This window comes from Orcinus orca, chromosome 20, assembly GCF_937001465.1.
Source record: "Orcinus orca chromosome 20, mOrcOrc1.1, whole genome shotgun sequence".
Taxonomy (NCBI): domain Eukaryota; kingdom Metazoa; phylum Chordata; class Mammalia; order Artiodactyla; family Delphinidae; genus Orcinus; species Orcinus orca.
Genome location: NC_064578.1, coordinates 2,164,018 through 2,180,290, shown reverse-complemented (window position 1 = coordinate 2,180,290; position 16,273 = coordinate 2,164,018). Strand labels below are relative to the sequence as shown.

The following is a 16,273-nucleotide window of genomic DNA, read 5'->3' as shown; positions in this document are numbered from 1 at the left end:
CCTGATCGGGGAACTGAGATCCAGCGAGCCACACCGTGGGGCAAAAAAAAAAAAAAAGTATTTCTTGGAAACAGACTTCTCAGTGTTTGTTTTGCTTTTTTTCTTTTTTTGGGGGGGGGGGCACATCTCCACGTGCTGCGTTCTAGCCATGGACAAACAGGAGTTCCCGGGCACTGCTCAGGATTCTTGGCTCCTTTATTAACTGGTAAGTTCATGAAGTGTAAACAGGGCTGAGCTTCCAGCCAGTACCCCCACGCAGGCTCTCCGGGCCAACACCGATGCTGACTGGGCAGCACCCCACCATATTAGCTGCTAATTATTTCAGACACCACCACCCCCCCACCGCATGTGTGTCTATAAATAATGTCACCACTGGTCTCTTAATAGCTAATGACAAAATTATCCAGGAATCTCACCATTAGCCTAGCATTTTATTTATGGCTGTCTTGTCTCTGCCAGCCTTGGAGGGCCCTTGGCTTCCTTGCATTCTCCTCCTGAGCCCACTGGAACATCGTGGTAGCATAGAAGACAGGTTTGTGCCCCCCTAGAAAGTCTGGCCCTCACCCCTTGGACTTGCCATCTCATGTCAAGAGTGACTCATCACCGTCCCCATCCCCACCAAAAATAGTTAAAAGGACTTACGGTACCAAGTTTGTAGAGGATGTGGCAGCTGGAACCCTCATACATTACTCACAAAATGGATACAACCATATAGGCAAACTGTTGGGCAGTATTTACAAAGCCTAAACGTGTGAATACCCTATGGCCAAGCAGTTCCCCGCCCCCCCCCCCCCCCCGGGTATACACCCAAGAGAGTGAGAGCTTATGTCCACTAGAGGACACAGACAAAAACACACACACACAGTGCTGGCTCGTCCAGCAGCTGGAGGACAGCCACTTCCCACTCTCACACGTGTCTATATCTGTGTCTTCGAGAACGTTCCTTAAAAAGTATGTATTGGGGCTTCCCGGGTGGCGCAGTGGTTGAGAGTCCGCCTGCCAATGCAGGGGACACGGGTTCGTGCCCCGGTCCCGGGAGGATCCCACATGCCACAGAGCGGCTGGGCCTGTGAGCCATGGCTGCTGAGCCTGCGCGTCCGGAGCCTGTGCTCTGCAACGGGAGAGGCCACGACAGTGAGAGGCCCGCAAACCGCAAAAAAAAAAAAAAGTACGTATTACTGGTAACCCAGAAAAGAACCAAAAAGTTGTGCTTTTGTTTTGAGGTTGGCTTATTTCAAGATAGCCTTGCCTAACTGACCTGTGACAGGCATAGGAGTTCCACAAACCTAAATCCTACGGATTAACTGAAATCATGATTTTCAAATAAAATCTAAATAGGAACTGTAATTCTTAAGTTCTCATGTCTCATAACTTTTTGGGTCTCTCTGACGTTGAGCACTCAAGTGTCTTCCCAGCCCAAGCCGCACAGCGGTTTTGGTCAAGATCACACCAGGTGCCACTGTCGTCATGGCCCTGGACACAGGACTCACTTTTTACCCGGATGGGGGCCCTGCATGATGTGACAGGTTCCCACCGGTGGACAGCATGATGTCAACTCTGCTGCCCCAAACCTTACCCTTTCCTCGTAGGACCATAGGCTTCATCGTCACCCTCACTGACCGAGACACCTAGACTTCTCTCTTCGGTGGCTGTGATATCAGCGTCTCGGCTTCCCTTCCCTTCTTCACTGCGAGCTCCTGCAATCTGCTGGGGGACACAGGACCACTGTCATCCTCCTCCTCACTGTTGTCAGAGGGCTATGAAACGGCACAGCCGAGCCAGGCCACCAGGCTAGGAGAGTCTGTTCGTTTTCAAGTGCCTCTGTCACTGTCTCACCCCCACCTCCGAGGTACCAAGGGGCCCGTCCTAGCGCCTTCCCCGAGATCACTGAAGTGTCCTCTAGGAGAGGCCTTGGCACCATGTTCCCTGCACCCATGGCGCCCCATGGGAGCTTGCCTTCCAATAGAACTGTGGAACGCTGGGAACAGGAGAGACATTCTATGGCAGTGGGGCCATCCACCTGGGCTCACACACGCACACAGACCCACACAAATGCATACAGTACATATAAACTATCTGTGGCGTTAAATTGTCATGGGGAGTATTAGGGAAAAAAAATGTCTAAAAAGGCTCCTTGGAGGGAGATGATAATGAATAAAAGACTGAGAAACTGCTGATGAAAGAAACCAGACTAAAAAGCTACATACTATGCAATTCAGTTTGACATTCTAAAAAAGGCAAAACTAGGGATGGAGAAGAGATGAGTGGTTTCGGAGCGGGGCACCGGCTATGAAAGGGCAGCACCAGGGATTCTGAGGAAGATGGAACATTCTGGATCTCGACTGCGGTGCCTGTTCACAGCTCTATGTGTTGGTCAACTTAAAGAAATTTACTTACGCTAAAAATTGACATAATTTATAACTCAAAAAACCTAACCATGAAATAAAAAAGGACAGTCCAGTGATTCCCACTACAGTGCCAAGAACAGCTGTGTGTTTAAAATCATGTTCCTTGAGGTATTTTCTCTGGAATCCTCTTCCCAAAAGATTTTGGAAAAGGAGATATTTGTGCAACATCAGAATCCTTTGGGGGGTTTGCAAAACTCGACTGCTCAACCCCTCTCCCCAGAGATCACAGTTCAGCATGCCAGGGCTGGGCAGGCATCTCCCTCCTGCTGAGGACCTGGTGGCGCTGAGCTTCACCCTGCCCACCCTTCGGGAAGCCAAGCCGCCAGCTCGAGTGGCAGGCAGTGTTGCTGTTGCCACAACAGCCGTCGCCCACTCCTGCCCACCAGGAGCCGGGGAAATGTGCCGAGGACGGGGCCGGTACCAGGGAGGAGCCCACGGCTCTGGAGCTTTGCAGACACCCCGTTCCTGGGCCACTGCTGAGGTTCTGGGAGTGACGTCCTCCTGGGTAGAGAGGGAGATAGGTGAGGACACAGCACCTCGCCCACCATCTGGGCCCTGCAGGCCAGGTACCACATGACCACCTGCACCAGCTTCCATCTCAGCCTTGACCCCTCATTGCACTGGAGACAGATCATCACCTGATACAGCACCCAAGAGTCAAGCGGAGGCTACCTGAGCCCATTTGGGGGATGTTCTGTTCTGTGACCTGTGCAGGACTGAGACCCTGCCACCCGTTCACTGCTGTGTCCCCAACACTTGGCACCCTGCTTGGGGCATGGAGGTGCAGGTACATACCCAGGGGTTCTCCACCAGGTGACAGTCCCCAGGGGACTATGGCCGCATCTGGAGACGTTTTTGGTTGTCATGATGGGGGAGGCCAGGGATGCAGCTCAGCCGCTACAGCAAGCGGGGTGGCCCAGCACAGAATCACCTGGCCCCTAAACGTGGAGACCTCATGACTGGTGGAGAAGCCCCGCCCCAAGCAAGCAGCCGGGCTTGGGGACTGAGAAGCTCTAGGGGCCTAGGCAGCAGCGGGGCTGGTTTCCCCTAAAAGATCTTGTGTCTGGGGCTCGGCCTAGGCTGAGGGTGCGCGTGCGTGCCACGAGAGCAGGGCCGTCGGGTGGACCTCAGGTCTGCTTCTCAGGTCCGCCTCTAGGGCCCCTCGTGGGTGTCCTGGGTGACCGGCTGCCTCCTTCCGAGTCCGCTCCCGGAGAAGCACCTGTTCATCCCAGGGCGGGGCAGAGCTGCCAGCCCTCCCCTCCCCAAGTTTCCTGAAAGGCGGCCTTCCATCACTCATGGATTTTCAAGTCAAAGTGGGGGGAAAGGTCTGAAAACTTTACCCAAGTGGCGTATTTTCTTTCTTTGTTGTTTTCACCTTGCTGGCTGGGGTCACACAGCGTGCAGCGACTCTACGTGCCCACTAGAGGGCGGGCTACAAAGGGACCCGGTCACAGGGACGCCGGGCCGGAGGGGAGCACACTCCCCAGGGCCACCAATGCAGCCTCCTGCCGCGGGGAAGGGCGAGCACGGTGCCTGCAGGGATGGGGGAGGGGACCTAGCCCCAACCCTTCTCAGGGCTCCAGGCCCAGCTGGATGGGAACATGAGGTACTTTCACTTCCTACATAAAACATTTGAATTTTTCACAAGAATATTACTTTTGTAAACGGGTTAAAATAATACATAAATGAGCTCCTCAGCTGTATGCCCAGCCGCTGAGCACATGCCCTGCCCTGTCTATCCTGCCCTTCTGTTCTCAGAAACAGCAACTTACTTAGACTTCAGACTAAGAAAACCCACTTCGGCCCTGCCCTCAGGGCTGCCTTGCTGGGGAGGGGGACACATGTCTGCTGGGTGAAAGGGAGGAATCCAGGGACCCACGGTTGTCTGGGTTCCCCGGGGGTCACTCACCACTCCATTCCATAACTGGGAAAATCAAAGTTTTGTCAAAATCAAGTGTGAAAAGTGCAGGCCCCTGGGGAGGCCCCCCACCCGTGCCCCAGTCCCCTCCCTCGACCCGCAGCCCCCTCCCACGATCGTCCCCTGTCCACGTCCATAGGCCATGTTGCTTAGGGCTCCAGCCTCCATCCGAACCACATCCCGAAAGGAATAAATTACAAAGCACACAATAAGATTTCAGAAGCTGCTTTATGGAGAAACAACCCCGCATGGTTGTCGTGTCCGGGTCACAAGCCGGGGCCCAGGCTCACGGCAGCTGCTTCCTCGGGTTCTGGCCCTGCCCCAGCCGCACCTGGCAAGCCCGAGCGGATGCCTGAGAGCGACCACAACTCTTTCCATCTCCACTCTTGTCTTTCTCACTCACGGGGTGGGGTTTCAAGATCACACAGGATGAAAGTTTTTCTTCTCCAAGCGGACTGTATGATCTCAAACAACCACCAAAAGTACTGAATTAAGCTAAAAAAGCAAAATGTTCTGATCCCTTCACGTGCTCTGGCTGGTCTCCCGGCGAGCACAGAAAGGACCCAGAAGAGGGGCTGCCTTTCTGTCCGAGCCTCAGGTGCCACTGCTGGTCACCTTGGCCCCACGGAAGGCTGGCCTGCAGGCCACCCAGCTGTAAACGACACCGCTCCGTATGGTTCCCATGCACGGCATCAGGCAAACTGACGGCATTGTGGCTTTCTCCTGTCTCTAAATTGTTCTGAGAACATACAAATTACACTTCAGATCTTCTCCCAAAAGTAAAGACAGAGAAGTTGGCCTACGTTAACACTGGGATGGACCATGAATTGGGTCATCTTATCCTCAAGGCAGGTGAGGGTTATATGAGAACATTCCCGTAGGCCTTCTTGAAAGTATCCAAAAGAACATGGCTACTGAGTCACAGTCAGGTGCTCCCAGTCTACACTCGAGACACCGTGGTCACAAGGAGCTTAGGAAATTCCCCGAATGACAAAGGGCTGAGCAGGTTTCTGATCCTCTTCAGCTCAGCTCACAAGCACTGAAGTGTCCTCACAGCAGCAGCTGTGCAACCTGGGCAACCCGCACACTGCAACCAGCCCTGAAGGTGTCAGGCCGAGAGGGCAGCTGGCTGAGGGAGGGGTCTGGTCATCTGGAAACAACTCAGTTAGAAAGTCTGGCAGGACAACTGCACCCCTGCGCTTGTTCTGCAGGAAGCGGGAATGTAGCTAGTTAGACCGCTGTGCACTCTCCCGCCCTCCGCGTTGGCCAGGGACGCAGGCACCTGGCACTGAGCAGCCTGGTGTCGGGGCAGGAGGGGGCAAGGGGCAGAGCAGGGCGGCTGTGGCTGTGAGCACCAGCCATAGTGAGCTGGACTGTATTGGAGGAGGGGCCAGGCCCACGTCCCACGGCCAAAAAGTAAGGTCATTTCCCACAGCCTCACAGCAAAAAACGCTCAGCCCCAACAGGGAAAATCGCCAGTGACCCGTGTCTGACATCTCCAATCACATCATTTCCAATCGACTAGCAGAGCGTGGAGCCCGCCCAGGTACACAGAGGTGCACCTGAGCTTCCTTCCCCAACCTCACGGCAGCAAAGTGGCAGTGAAGGCGGTGCCAACCATGGGAAACATCTAAAGACCCTCCGAGGTCCACCCACCACCCCCAGATCAAGCCCCACGTGGACGCTGCCAGCCCCTAACCTGGGTCGAGTGCACCACTGGAACCTGCTTTTTCAAAAGCCCGGTTGCCTTGAGGCCTCGGACAACGACGTCAGCCTTTTTGAATCCTCGCCTACAAGTTAACTGGTTGGAAGCTCCCCTCCTGAGCCGGTTGACCGTCTGCCAGGAAGGGGGCGGCCAGTGCCGGCTTTGTGCACAGAACCGCCACTGTCCCTACACCTCACCTACTGACATCAAGAGCTGGCTGAGCACGGGTCACACTGGGGGACCTCTGCATGACCGGCTGTGCGGATGACAAGCCCTCACCCTTCATTGCTGCTGACCTGCCTGGCGTCACCCCGGCCACTGCCAGCCAGACAGACCCCACCCACAGGCCCAGGGGCCCCGCCTGACACCAGACAGAGGCCAACGTGAACGCGGCCAAGAGACCAGGGTTATTTTAGTCACTGTTAGTGGAAACCATGCGTAGGCCAGACACTAGAGGCAGAACGGCATTTGGTTTGAGACTGGTTTTTAATCAGAAGTGCTCGTCTTCGATCTGTGTGCGCTTTGCAACACTGGGGGCCTCAGAGGGAGACGGTCCCTTGGCTCTGGGTAAAATACGCATTTTCTTGATTTTATTTAAACAATGATGAAATCTAGAGAGGAACAGCCTAGCCCAGCTGTCCTCCGTTTTCACGGTCCTCAAGGCTTTGCGGCCAGTCGTCACCGTTGGGGACGGCCATGCTTGGCACGAGAGAAGAACAGCCACGTTGTGAGAGGGAGGGAGCGGCCTCAGGCTCTGAGGCTCAGTCCTTCGAGAGACGCGGGAGCTGGGACCACGTTCCCACCCGACCCCGGGTCCTGCTGGAAGGGTCTGGGAGGGGGGCCTACGTGCCTCGGACGAGACGGCCGACAGTGCCCGGCATGCCCAGGGCAGCCCCACGGAGCCTCCGGGGAGGCCCAGCCTGCGCTTCAAGGCCATGCACAGAGCTTGCTGCTTCTGTGATTCTGGGAGCAAAGGAAGGCCAGGGTCGCCAAATGTGCTGAAGCAGGGGTGGTGGGGGGTGGTTGTTTTAGAAAAGGGCTGGTCAGGGAGAACGCTATCACGAGACACAGGCCACGTTTCATGGGACACCTCAGGTTGGTCTCTACATAAAGGCACCACAAAGCTGCCCCTTCCCTGGGGCCCCCGCCCCCAGTGTGAGGGCTCAGCGCAGTCCAGCCGACAAGGACGAGCAACTGGGAAGGAACAGAGTCCGTCCACCCCGGGAAGCCACATGCCCTGGTAGGCAGGTGCAGCCTGGAGGGAGGGCTGAACAGAACTCCAGCAGGTCTGTGCACAGGCACGTGGGGCTCCGCTCTTCAGGAGACAGCAAGATCAGAGCGAGCTCACAGGGGTCCCCAAATGAAGGGGTCAACGTGACACAGGGACGATGCCAGCGGGAGGGTCTGCATGCTGGAGGCTCCCTGAGGGTCCTGGTCTCCAAAGTGCGCTCCCTACGTGCAGCGTCCAGAAAGCCCCCCACCCCCCGCAAAGGGACGTCACGCTCACCTGGCACAACCCCTTCTGCTGCTTCGCCCCTCTCAGAGCGGCACCTGTGTAAAGCAAGCAGGAGGAACAGACGCAGGTCATCTCAGAGGGTGCCCTGTCCTGGTTCTGAGACCAGCGGCTGCAGCTCAGGGTCTGACAGCAGTGAGTGCGGGGCAGGGGCAAGGCGTGAACTAAGTGAATGCCTGTCTGAACTGCTGCAGTGAAGGTCTAGGCTCTAGAGCCTGAGAGGCCGGGCAGGCACACCGCACCGCAGGGACCGGGGTCGGGCGGTGCTTGCAGGGCCTCCGAGCTGCTGGAAGGCCTGCAGTGGCGTTCCCTAGTGACCCGTATCACTGGCCCCATTCCACTGATTTGGAAACTGAGATCAGGGTGAAATGCCTTTGTCCAAAATCCAAGCAAGTCGGTAGAGAAGTAGGTCCCAAGCCCGACTCCCTGGAGCCCTTATTCCACACACAGTGCCCCACCTGCCCAGGCTGTGTCGAAGGCACCAAGGCCCTCTGGCTCACTTCCTGCAGAGGGGATGGTGGAGCCCACACACCTCACCCATGACCCCTTCTATCGGCTGGAGGCAACAGACTCTGTTGCGTTGTGAACCTCCCTGGAGGAGGATTTTGTTTTCCCTAGAAAATGGCCAACTACTCCAGTTCAGTCACCTACGTGCCCTGCAGCCCGTCCTCTAAGGCGGTTTGTTCTGGTTCTGTTGTTTGTTTCAGACATGCTCAGCTTTCCCATTGCTACTGGCAGATATGTGGGCATCCACGGAAAGCGTCTGGGGAGGCCGCGCAGAGGCTCCTACGAGGAGGTGGGTGTTCCGGTCAGAGGCCGCGTCTCCTGAGCGCACACTGCTGCCCTCCCAGCCCGGGCCGCCCGCCGCGGGGCAGTGGGCCATCAGGAGGCGAGGGACTGGATGTTCTTGAGCATTTCCTCGAAGGCCTGTGGGGACGGGGCGTCCGCATTCCGGAAGGCGGCCTGGACCCTGCTGTACAGGCTGAAGGACTTCAACTCCAGCCAGATGAACCCAAAGCGATCCTCGTCGAACAGGACGAAGACCCCAGGGGTGCGCTCGGGGCTGGTGAAGCCGTGGCCGGCGATGAGGCCCGTGCCGTAGAAACTGAACAAGGACAAGAGGGAAAGCGCGGGGAGAGGGGATGAGCGGGGCCTCGAAGGCGCCTGCTGGCCCAAGCCCATCACCCGTGGTCCTGGACGTTCTGGAACATTCTCCATTCCACCTCCAGGCCACTTCCACCATCTGCCAGCAGCTCTGCACAGAGGTGGGGCCCTGCGCCTTTGGGGAAGCCGGCGTTCACCCCACACAGTCGGGCTCACCCCGCCGACCACTGCGCTCTCTCTACCAGCTCACCCAACGAAAGGACGAGGGTCCCAGGAAGCCCCACCTCGTATTCTCTATCCCAAAGTACATGTCTTTATGATGCAGACCCAGGTAACAGAAATCGCAATCCCCGGGACAGTTAGGTCCACATATGAACAACTCAAATGGAATCGATAATGATTTATTGGCATGCAACTGACATTAACCAGAAGCAGAACTTTCAAATACCCATTATAGCCAAGTTTTGAGACTCAGGCTGTAATATGTTTATTTCTTTCTTGCAAAGAACAGGTGACGAGGAGTTAGGGGCTGGCCTGAACCTCCCAATGCGTGGAATGGTGCCTGGGACGCCCACCTCTGCCCACCATGCTGAGGCTCTGCCTGGCGGGAGGGGGACAGCAGCCCTGCGCCTGAGGGCCCATGGCTCAGAGAGTTTCGGGGGGGTGCACCAAGCTTAGATACACAGAGACGTGTGTTGCGCAGGCACTGTGGCAGTGCCAGAGAACGCATGCGCCCCTCCTGGCCGAGCCCCTGATGTTTAGCACCGGGTGGAGGACCATCCCATGACACAGCCGGGGGCTGGGCCAGAGCTTCCAGGCCAGCGCTGCCAGAGGGCTCTGAGCTGGCCCTGAGATGCTGCAAGTTGTCAAGTTTCCCAGGGATAACAAAGCCTTTTCCTTTATGACCTTTCAAAAATTCACACATTCGCTATGTGTACATATCCCTCCAGAAAACCCAAATTCAGCATCTTTTATCACAACTGTATTAACACGAAGAAAATGTAATGAATTTTTTTCCATCAAGTCCACGCAGACGCCTTAATTCCCTTTGGGGAGCTCGGCGTGCGCCCGCCTACATGTGAAAAGCCTAGGAGACCACTGCGGGCACACAGATGGCCCAGAGGTAAAGAAAGAAACCTTCACACGTAACGTGACAAAGGCAGAGAAAAGTCGGCTGTGATAATCTGCCAGGAGACTGACAGGTTCCTCCCTCAATGAACCCCGAGGTGACTGTCCATGAGAACTCTCTATGGCGATGGAATGTTCTAGACCTGCACTGTCCAACACACGAGTGGCTACTGAACACTTGAAATGTGGCCAGTGTGCCCGAGGGCCTGAATTTTCATTTTATTCTCTGTAGTTAAACTAAACAGCCCTGGAGTGCAGGGGACCGGGGCAGGGCGTGCATCTCTAAGACAGGACCGTGCAAACAGCACGCCAAGTGAGGAGCTAGCAGCAGCGGGCAGGCCCTGTCCCAGACCGGGGCCCACGGCCTCTGTGGGGAGGCTGTTAGAGCCGGGGAGAAACCACACGAAAAAATGAGGAGGCGGTGAGACCCCAGGACAGGCCTTCCCTGCAAGGCCGTCCAGGACGCCGCGAGCAGGCTTTCCAGGGGAGGCGTGGGGAGGGACGCCACGACCTGCTTTCAGTGCTGCCCGACGTCTCACCTGTCTGCCTGTCTACCTTTGATCTCAGCGGCTGTGCAGTGAGAGATGTTGGGGAGGAGGCCCCCTGCCTGGCAGCTGAGGCCCCCAGAGGGGTGAGGGGACAGGAGCCTCACAGTCTGCTCGGCCCGAGCTGGGACCCGGCCCAAGTAGGCAGAGCTTCCCCACCAGTGCAGGGCCCCCAGCGCGGGGTCGGCCCCACCCCAGGCCACCTCCCTGCCGGCCGGGCAGAGTCCCCTCCGGGAAGCCCCGTCTTGCCCGCCCCGCGGCATCCTTACCACATCCTGCAGGTCCGGGGATAATCCTCGTTCCTCGAGCTCACGCCCACTGGCAGCACAAACGGCTGCCCCTGCCCCGACTGGGCGGGCGGCTCAGCCGCGGCCTCGGCCCCTCCATCCCCGGGCCCCTTGGCCTGCTCGGCGGGTGGCTCCGCGCAGGGCTGGGGGCTCTGCCGGCCGAGGCCCGCGGCGTCCTCGGGCCCACCTTCCTGCTGCTGCTCCTGGCGCACCTGCTCGCGTACCTCCAGGACGATGCGCGAGAGCTCGTTAAAGTCGCGGAGGCTCTCAATGTCGGGCAGGTGGATGCGGTGCCTGAGGTCGATCTCTACTGTCTGCTGCCCGGCAGGGATGTTGGGGTCACCCTGCGGAGCCAGCGGGCGGCCGTCAGCAGGCTCAGAGACCACGGCCTCCAGCCCCGGTCACACCTCCGGCCGAGGGCGCTCGCTCAGCCTTCCTACTGATTTGGCGGCAACCCCTTACAAGTCAGAAGATCCTAGAAGCCCTTACAAAGCAGCACCCAGCGCAGGCAGCCTTCTGTGAAGGACCTCTGAGGACACGGAACAACAGCACCCACGAGTGACCCTGGGAGGGCCCGCAGGCACATCTGCACCCAAAGACCTCAGGTGGGAGCCAGCCTGCGTGACAGCTGAAGAGATGCGTGGCCTAGAGAGGTCCATGGACCCTCCCCGGTCAGACGGGGGACAGGCCGGAAACACAGCCCAGACTGTCTGCCTGGAACACGAAAGCTCCCCAGCATGAACCTGGGAGAACGCCCAGGCCCCACGGCCTGGTCCCAGGCCCTCGTCCACAGGGAGCCCGGCCAACGGAGCTGCGAGCAGTGCCCTGTGAGGACCAGGAAGAGGCCTGCTCTGCGTCTCCACAGAGACTCCCCCCCACCACACCTGCACAGCGACAGGCGAGCACGTGGACAGCAGCCCCTAGAGCGGGTGACAGAGGGCCTGTCGTCGGGACCCCCACTCAGCTCAGAAATCCTCCCACTGCGTTCCCGAGCTGCTGAGGCCAGGACGGGCCACGGGGACCGGAGTGCTAATGCAGAGGGTGTCCACCATGGCCACACCTCAGGGTCACCCAGGGAGCTCCTGGAGCCCCTCACCCGGCCCACCCCCATTAAATCAGAATCTCTGGGATGGGGCCCCAGCATCAGTGTCTCCTCCACCTCCCCAGGGATCCAGGGTGTGGCCAGGGCTGAGAGCCGTGTGGTAAGGCTGCCTTGGAAACATTCAGAATCGCCGGGGGATCCTATGGAAGGCAGGCCCTGGATCAGCAGGTCTGGGTGGGGCCTGCGTTCCCAGCAAGCTCCCCGGGGAAGCAGTGCCACGGTCCGGGGCCCACACTGAGCAGCCAGGGTGCGGCCCGAGTCACACTACGCCACGCCGACGTGATGCAGTCCACACGGTGCTGGGCCTGCCAGGGCAGCCCCTGGACTCACCGTGATCTTCGTGCCCCTGGCGTGCTTCCCGTGGAAGCTGAGCATGACGATCTCCAGGCCGTGGCTGCCGTAGGTGCCCTTGAAGAGGCCAGGCCTGATCAGGTCGTCCGGGTGGCTGGGCGGGAGGTAGATGCGGCGGTAGGTCAGGCAGTTGCTGCAGGGGGAGCGGGCAGCATGAGAGCTCGGCCACAGAGCCGCACGGGAGCAGGGGCAGGAGTACAGAGCTCATGCACCTCCGGCCATGCTGCATAGGGCGGGCTGGGCAGGGTGGCCCAGGGCAGCCAGGGTTAGCTCCCCACTAGGGGCACCCCTCGTTCCTGAGCTATGCTCCCCAACATGTGCACAGCACACCTCACACCTTCTCCATCACCCCGGGGCAGGGACCCCTGAGACTGCAAAGGGGCTAAACAGGGGCCATGCGACAGGGTCCGGGGGCAGAGGGCACGGCAGCAGGGAGGCTAAGAGGCCCTCCAGGTAGACATGGGAAAGCAACTATGAGGCTCTAACACACAGGCCAGGCCCGTGACAGCACACAGCTGGTGGGTGATGATAGTCCAACAGACAGAAAACAGACACCGAGGTGGGCCAGGGAGTGTGCTCACAGTACCCTGAGAAAAAGACCATGTTCACAGTACGCAGAGAGGGACTGTGCACACAGCACCCACCGGGAGACCGTGTTCACAGTACCTGAGACAGAGGCCGCTCACACCCAGCGAGGGGCTGCACTTACTCGTACTGACTGGTGTAGATGAACTTCATCAGGATGAGCTCCTGCATGTGCTCGTGGAAAATATCCTCCAGCGTCCGCCCCCATTCTTCCCTCAGCCACGTGCGGAATTCCTTCGAGAGAACACAGGTCACGAAAACCGCCACAACACTAGGGCTCGGAGAGGCTGTGATGCTGAGTGCATGGGATGAAGACAGAGGCCGGGCAGGAGGGAGGGGGGGCTGCTGTGTGTTTGGTCTCCCAGCTCCTGGCCTCCCTTCCTGTTGAGGCATGGCACCAGGGGCTCTGGTCCCCACTTCCCCCGCCCGACTTCAACAGGAAGGAAGCACAGGGACCGTGGGGGTCCTTCGGGGAGGATGGGGCCGCAGCCCATGTCGAGAGCGCCTAGGAGGCAGCTGGGCAAGCCTCGCTTCTGTGCCACCCACACAGGTGGCGTCTACACTGAGCCTGGTTCTCAGGTTTCTGGGGGAGTGGGCACAGCAGACCCCCGTGCCGGCCAAGTCAGCAGAATTGCCTTCTGCAGCCACCAATGAGGAACAGGACAGGGACAGGCGGGGCAGAGAGTGTGGGTGGATTTTCCTTTTTAAAATGTGCCTTCAGGGCTTCCCTAGTGGCGCAGTGGTTGAGAGTCCGCCTGCCGATGCAGGGGACACGGGTTTGTGCCCCAGTCCGGAAGGATCCCACATGCGGCTGGGCCGGTGAGCCATGGCCACTGAGCCTGCGCGTCCGGAGCCTGTGCTCCGCAACGGGAGAGGCCACAACAGTGAGAGGCCCACGTACCCCAAAAAAAAAAAAAAAAAAAAAGTGCCTTCACTGGGATTGACATATACACACTACTATATATAAAATAGATAAGTAATAAGGACCTACTTGTACAGCACAGGGAACTCTACTCAATACTCTGTAATAATCTATATGGGAAAAGAATTTTAAAAAGTGTGGATATATGCATATGTATAACTGATTCACTTTGTACAGCAGGAAATAACACCACATTGTAAATCAACTATACTTCAATAAAAATTTTTTAATGAAGTAAAATAAAATGTGCCTTCACGGTTATGTTCAGTAAGTATATTTGTAAAAAGAAAACTTTTATGAATACCTCATCCGCAAAGCCCAATAATTCATTACGGAATCGAACAATGAAGGATATTTAGTGCTTAACAGTTTCATTCTGTACACCTAACATAACTAATCCACAGCTCTGGGATCCTAACTCAACAGAGTGTTTCTAATGAATATCTAGAATTAGCTCTACAAACAGAAGCAAAAGCAATTTACAAAAAGAAAAAAAAAAGCTACAATCTGTCAATTGCTTTAATATGTTACTGCCCAAACCCTGGCAAAGAAGAGAAATTACTAGTGACTGAAATAAACAACTATTAGAACTACAAGGTCAATGTATAAAATTAACTGAATTTTTGTATACTAGCAGCACAAAACTGGAAAGTAAAAAAAAAACTTAAAAATCCTACTTACAACAGCCTCAAAAGACATAGGACTTAGGAATAAACATTACAAAACGTGTGATACCTTTACTCCGAAAACCACTAGATGCTGCTGAAAGGCGGGGGAAGAGGCCTACAGAGCAGAGGCACCTGCGAACCGGGAGACTTGGTATTGGGTCAGCAACTGTCTCCAGACTGATCTACAGACTCAACATCAGGCCAATCGTAATCCCACCATGCTTTCTGTAGAAACTGACAAGCTGATTCTGGAATTCGTTTGGAACATCCAGAGCAATCTTGCAAAAGAACAAGGTTGGAGGATGTACACTAGCGTGCACTGTGACCCACTACAAGACGACAGTAACTGAGATGGTACCTGAGCAAGAGGGCAGAACTAAAGACAGAGCCTGGAGGGAGCTCCCTGGTGGCCAAGTGGTTACGATTCCGGGCTTTTGCTGCCATGGCCTGGTTGGGGAACTGAGATGCCGCAAGCTGTGCAGCCAAAAAAAAAAAGAGAGAGAGAGAGCCTGGAAACACTCACGTGTGTCTCAGGAGTGGACTTTCAATCACAGCATCCAAGCCACCTCCCAGGGAAAGAAAGTCTTTTACACAAATGGTGCTTGAACAACTGCACAACCACAGGGAGCAAAGGAGCCCCGATCCCCACCTCACACCACACACAGGAACCATTCAAGATGGGTCACAGACCGAAAAGTAAAGTGAAGCTACCAAACTTCTAAAAAGAAGAGAGAGAGAGAGAGAGAGAGATACTCTCTTTGCAACCGGAGGGTAAGCAAAGTTTTTTAAGACAGAAAACAATAACCACTAAGGAAAAAACTTGACAAATTAGACTTCACCCAAATCAAAATCTTCCACTTAAGTGGCTTAACTCATGAAGGGTAGGCCCTTAAAAAAAAAATCAAATAGAGAAATAACAGATAAAAATGGAAGTAAAAGAATGTAGTGATTTCAGTGTTGCCATGGTGCATAATCAGACTTGAGCTAAATACCATGAAGCTGGCCTGTGAACAATCATAATCTTATTTACTTTGCATGAGAAGGTCAGTCATTAAGAATACCAAGCAGACCCAATTACTCAGAACAAATATGCTTACTATGAAATTATCTTACCAGATATGTATCCACAAGGAAAAACACTGGGGCCTAGAACATATCAGACAAGACTAAGTCCACTATGGACCCAGGGCTCGTCCACCACGGCCAACACCGCCCCATCACTGCTTCACTCTGCACAGCGGCCTAGGAGCTGGGTGCTAACATCTTCCCTGTTCTACAGAGGTTTGGGGCTTGGAAAAGTCAACAGACCTTTCCAGAGCCACCCAGCTAGCAGGTGGCAGAATTAAACCTAACCAAAGGCCACGTGCTAACCGGTCTCATCTCTGCCGGGGCCAATGCCAAGGCTGGCAGGAACGTGGTGAGGCAGGGGGCTCACGTGCCCTGGTGGGCTGTAAAGGGGGACCAGCAAACTGACAGCACGTAAAGAGAATCTGGAATATCTTCAGGGCCTTTTACCCAATTCCATTTCTGTACAATCCAAAACCACAACGTTTTTGCAGAGTTCAGGCAGTGGGTCACAGTAATAATGCCAGGCATCTCTCCTGGGCAGCTCCGACCAGCTCTGGCACTGAGTCATTCAGTGTCTTACTCAACCCTCCAGAATCACTCGGCACCGCAGGTAATCTCATGGCCCCATTTTACAGACAAGGGCTGAGGCTCCCAGAGGCTAAGTCACTGAGTCACATGGTCAGGAGGGTAACAGGGGAATATCTGACCACAAACCCCAAGTCCAACTGCAGGATGGTCACACACCTACAGTCATTACAGCGCAGCAGATGACAGATGGAACGCTGCATTAAAAATAAAGTTTGTAGGGACTTTCCTGGTGGTCCAGTGGTTAAGATTCCACACTTCCAACGCAGGGGGCATGGGTTCAATCCCTGGTCAGGGAACTAAGATCCTGCAGGCTGCGCAGCATGGCCAAAAAAAAAAAAAAAAAAGTTCGTAAAGAATTCTAATGAGACTGGGAAATGTTTC

General features: G+C 55.9%; 1 protein-coding gene across 8 annotated transcripts in view; it reads right to left on the bottom strand.

Annotated features, from left to right (window-relative positions):
* Positions 1 to 4,535: 4,535 nt before the first annotated feature.
* Positions 4,536 to 16,273, bottom strand: part of FBXO31 (F-box protein 31) — a 45,430-nt gene continuing 33,692 nt past the window's right edge. For all 8 annotated transcript variants that reach the window (XM_033406317.2, XM_033406319.2, XM_004280143.4 and 5 more), the window contains 4 exons: positions 12,771 to 12,880; positions 12,041 to 12,194; positions 10,591 to 10,952; positions 4,536 to 8,649 (listed from right to left, as the gene is read on the bottom strand). In XM_033406317.2, coding sequence (XP_033262208.1) covers positions 8,427 to 8,649; positions 10,591 to 10,952; positions 12,041 to 12,194; positions 12,771 to 12,880 — 849 coding nt within the window. In that variant the 3' untranslated portion in view covers positions 4,536 to 8,426. The remainder of the gene's footprint in view (positions 8,650 to 10,590; positions 10,953 to 12,040; positions 12,195 to 12,770; positions 12,881 to 16,273) is intronic.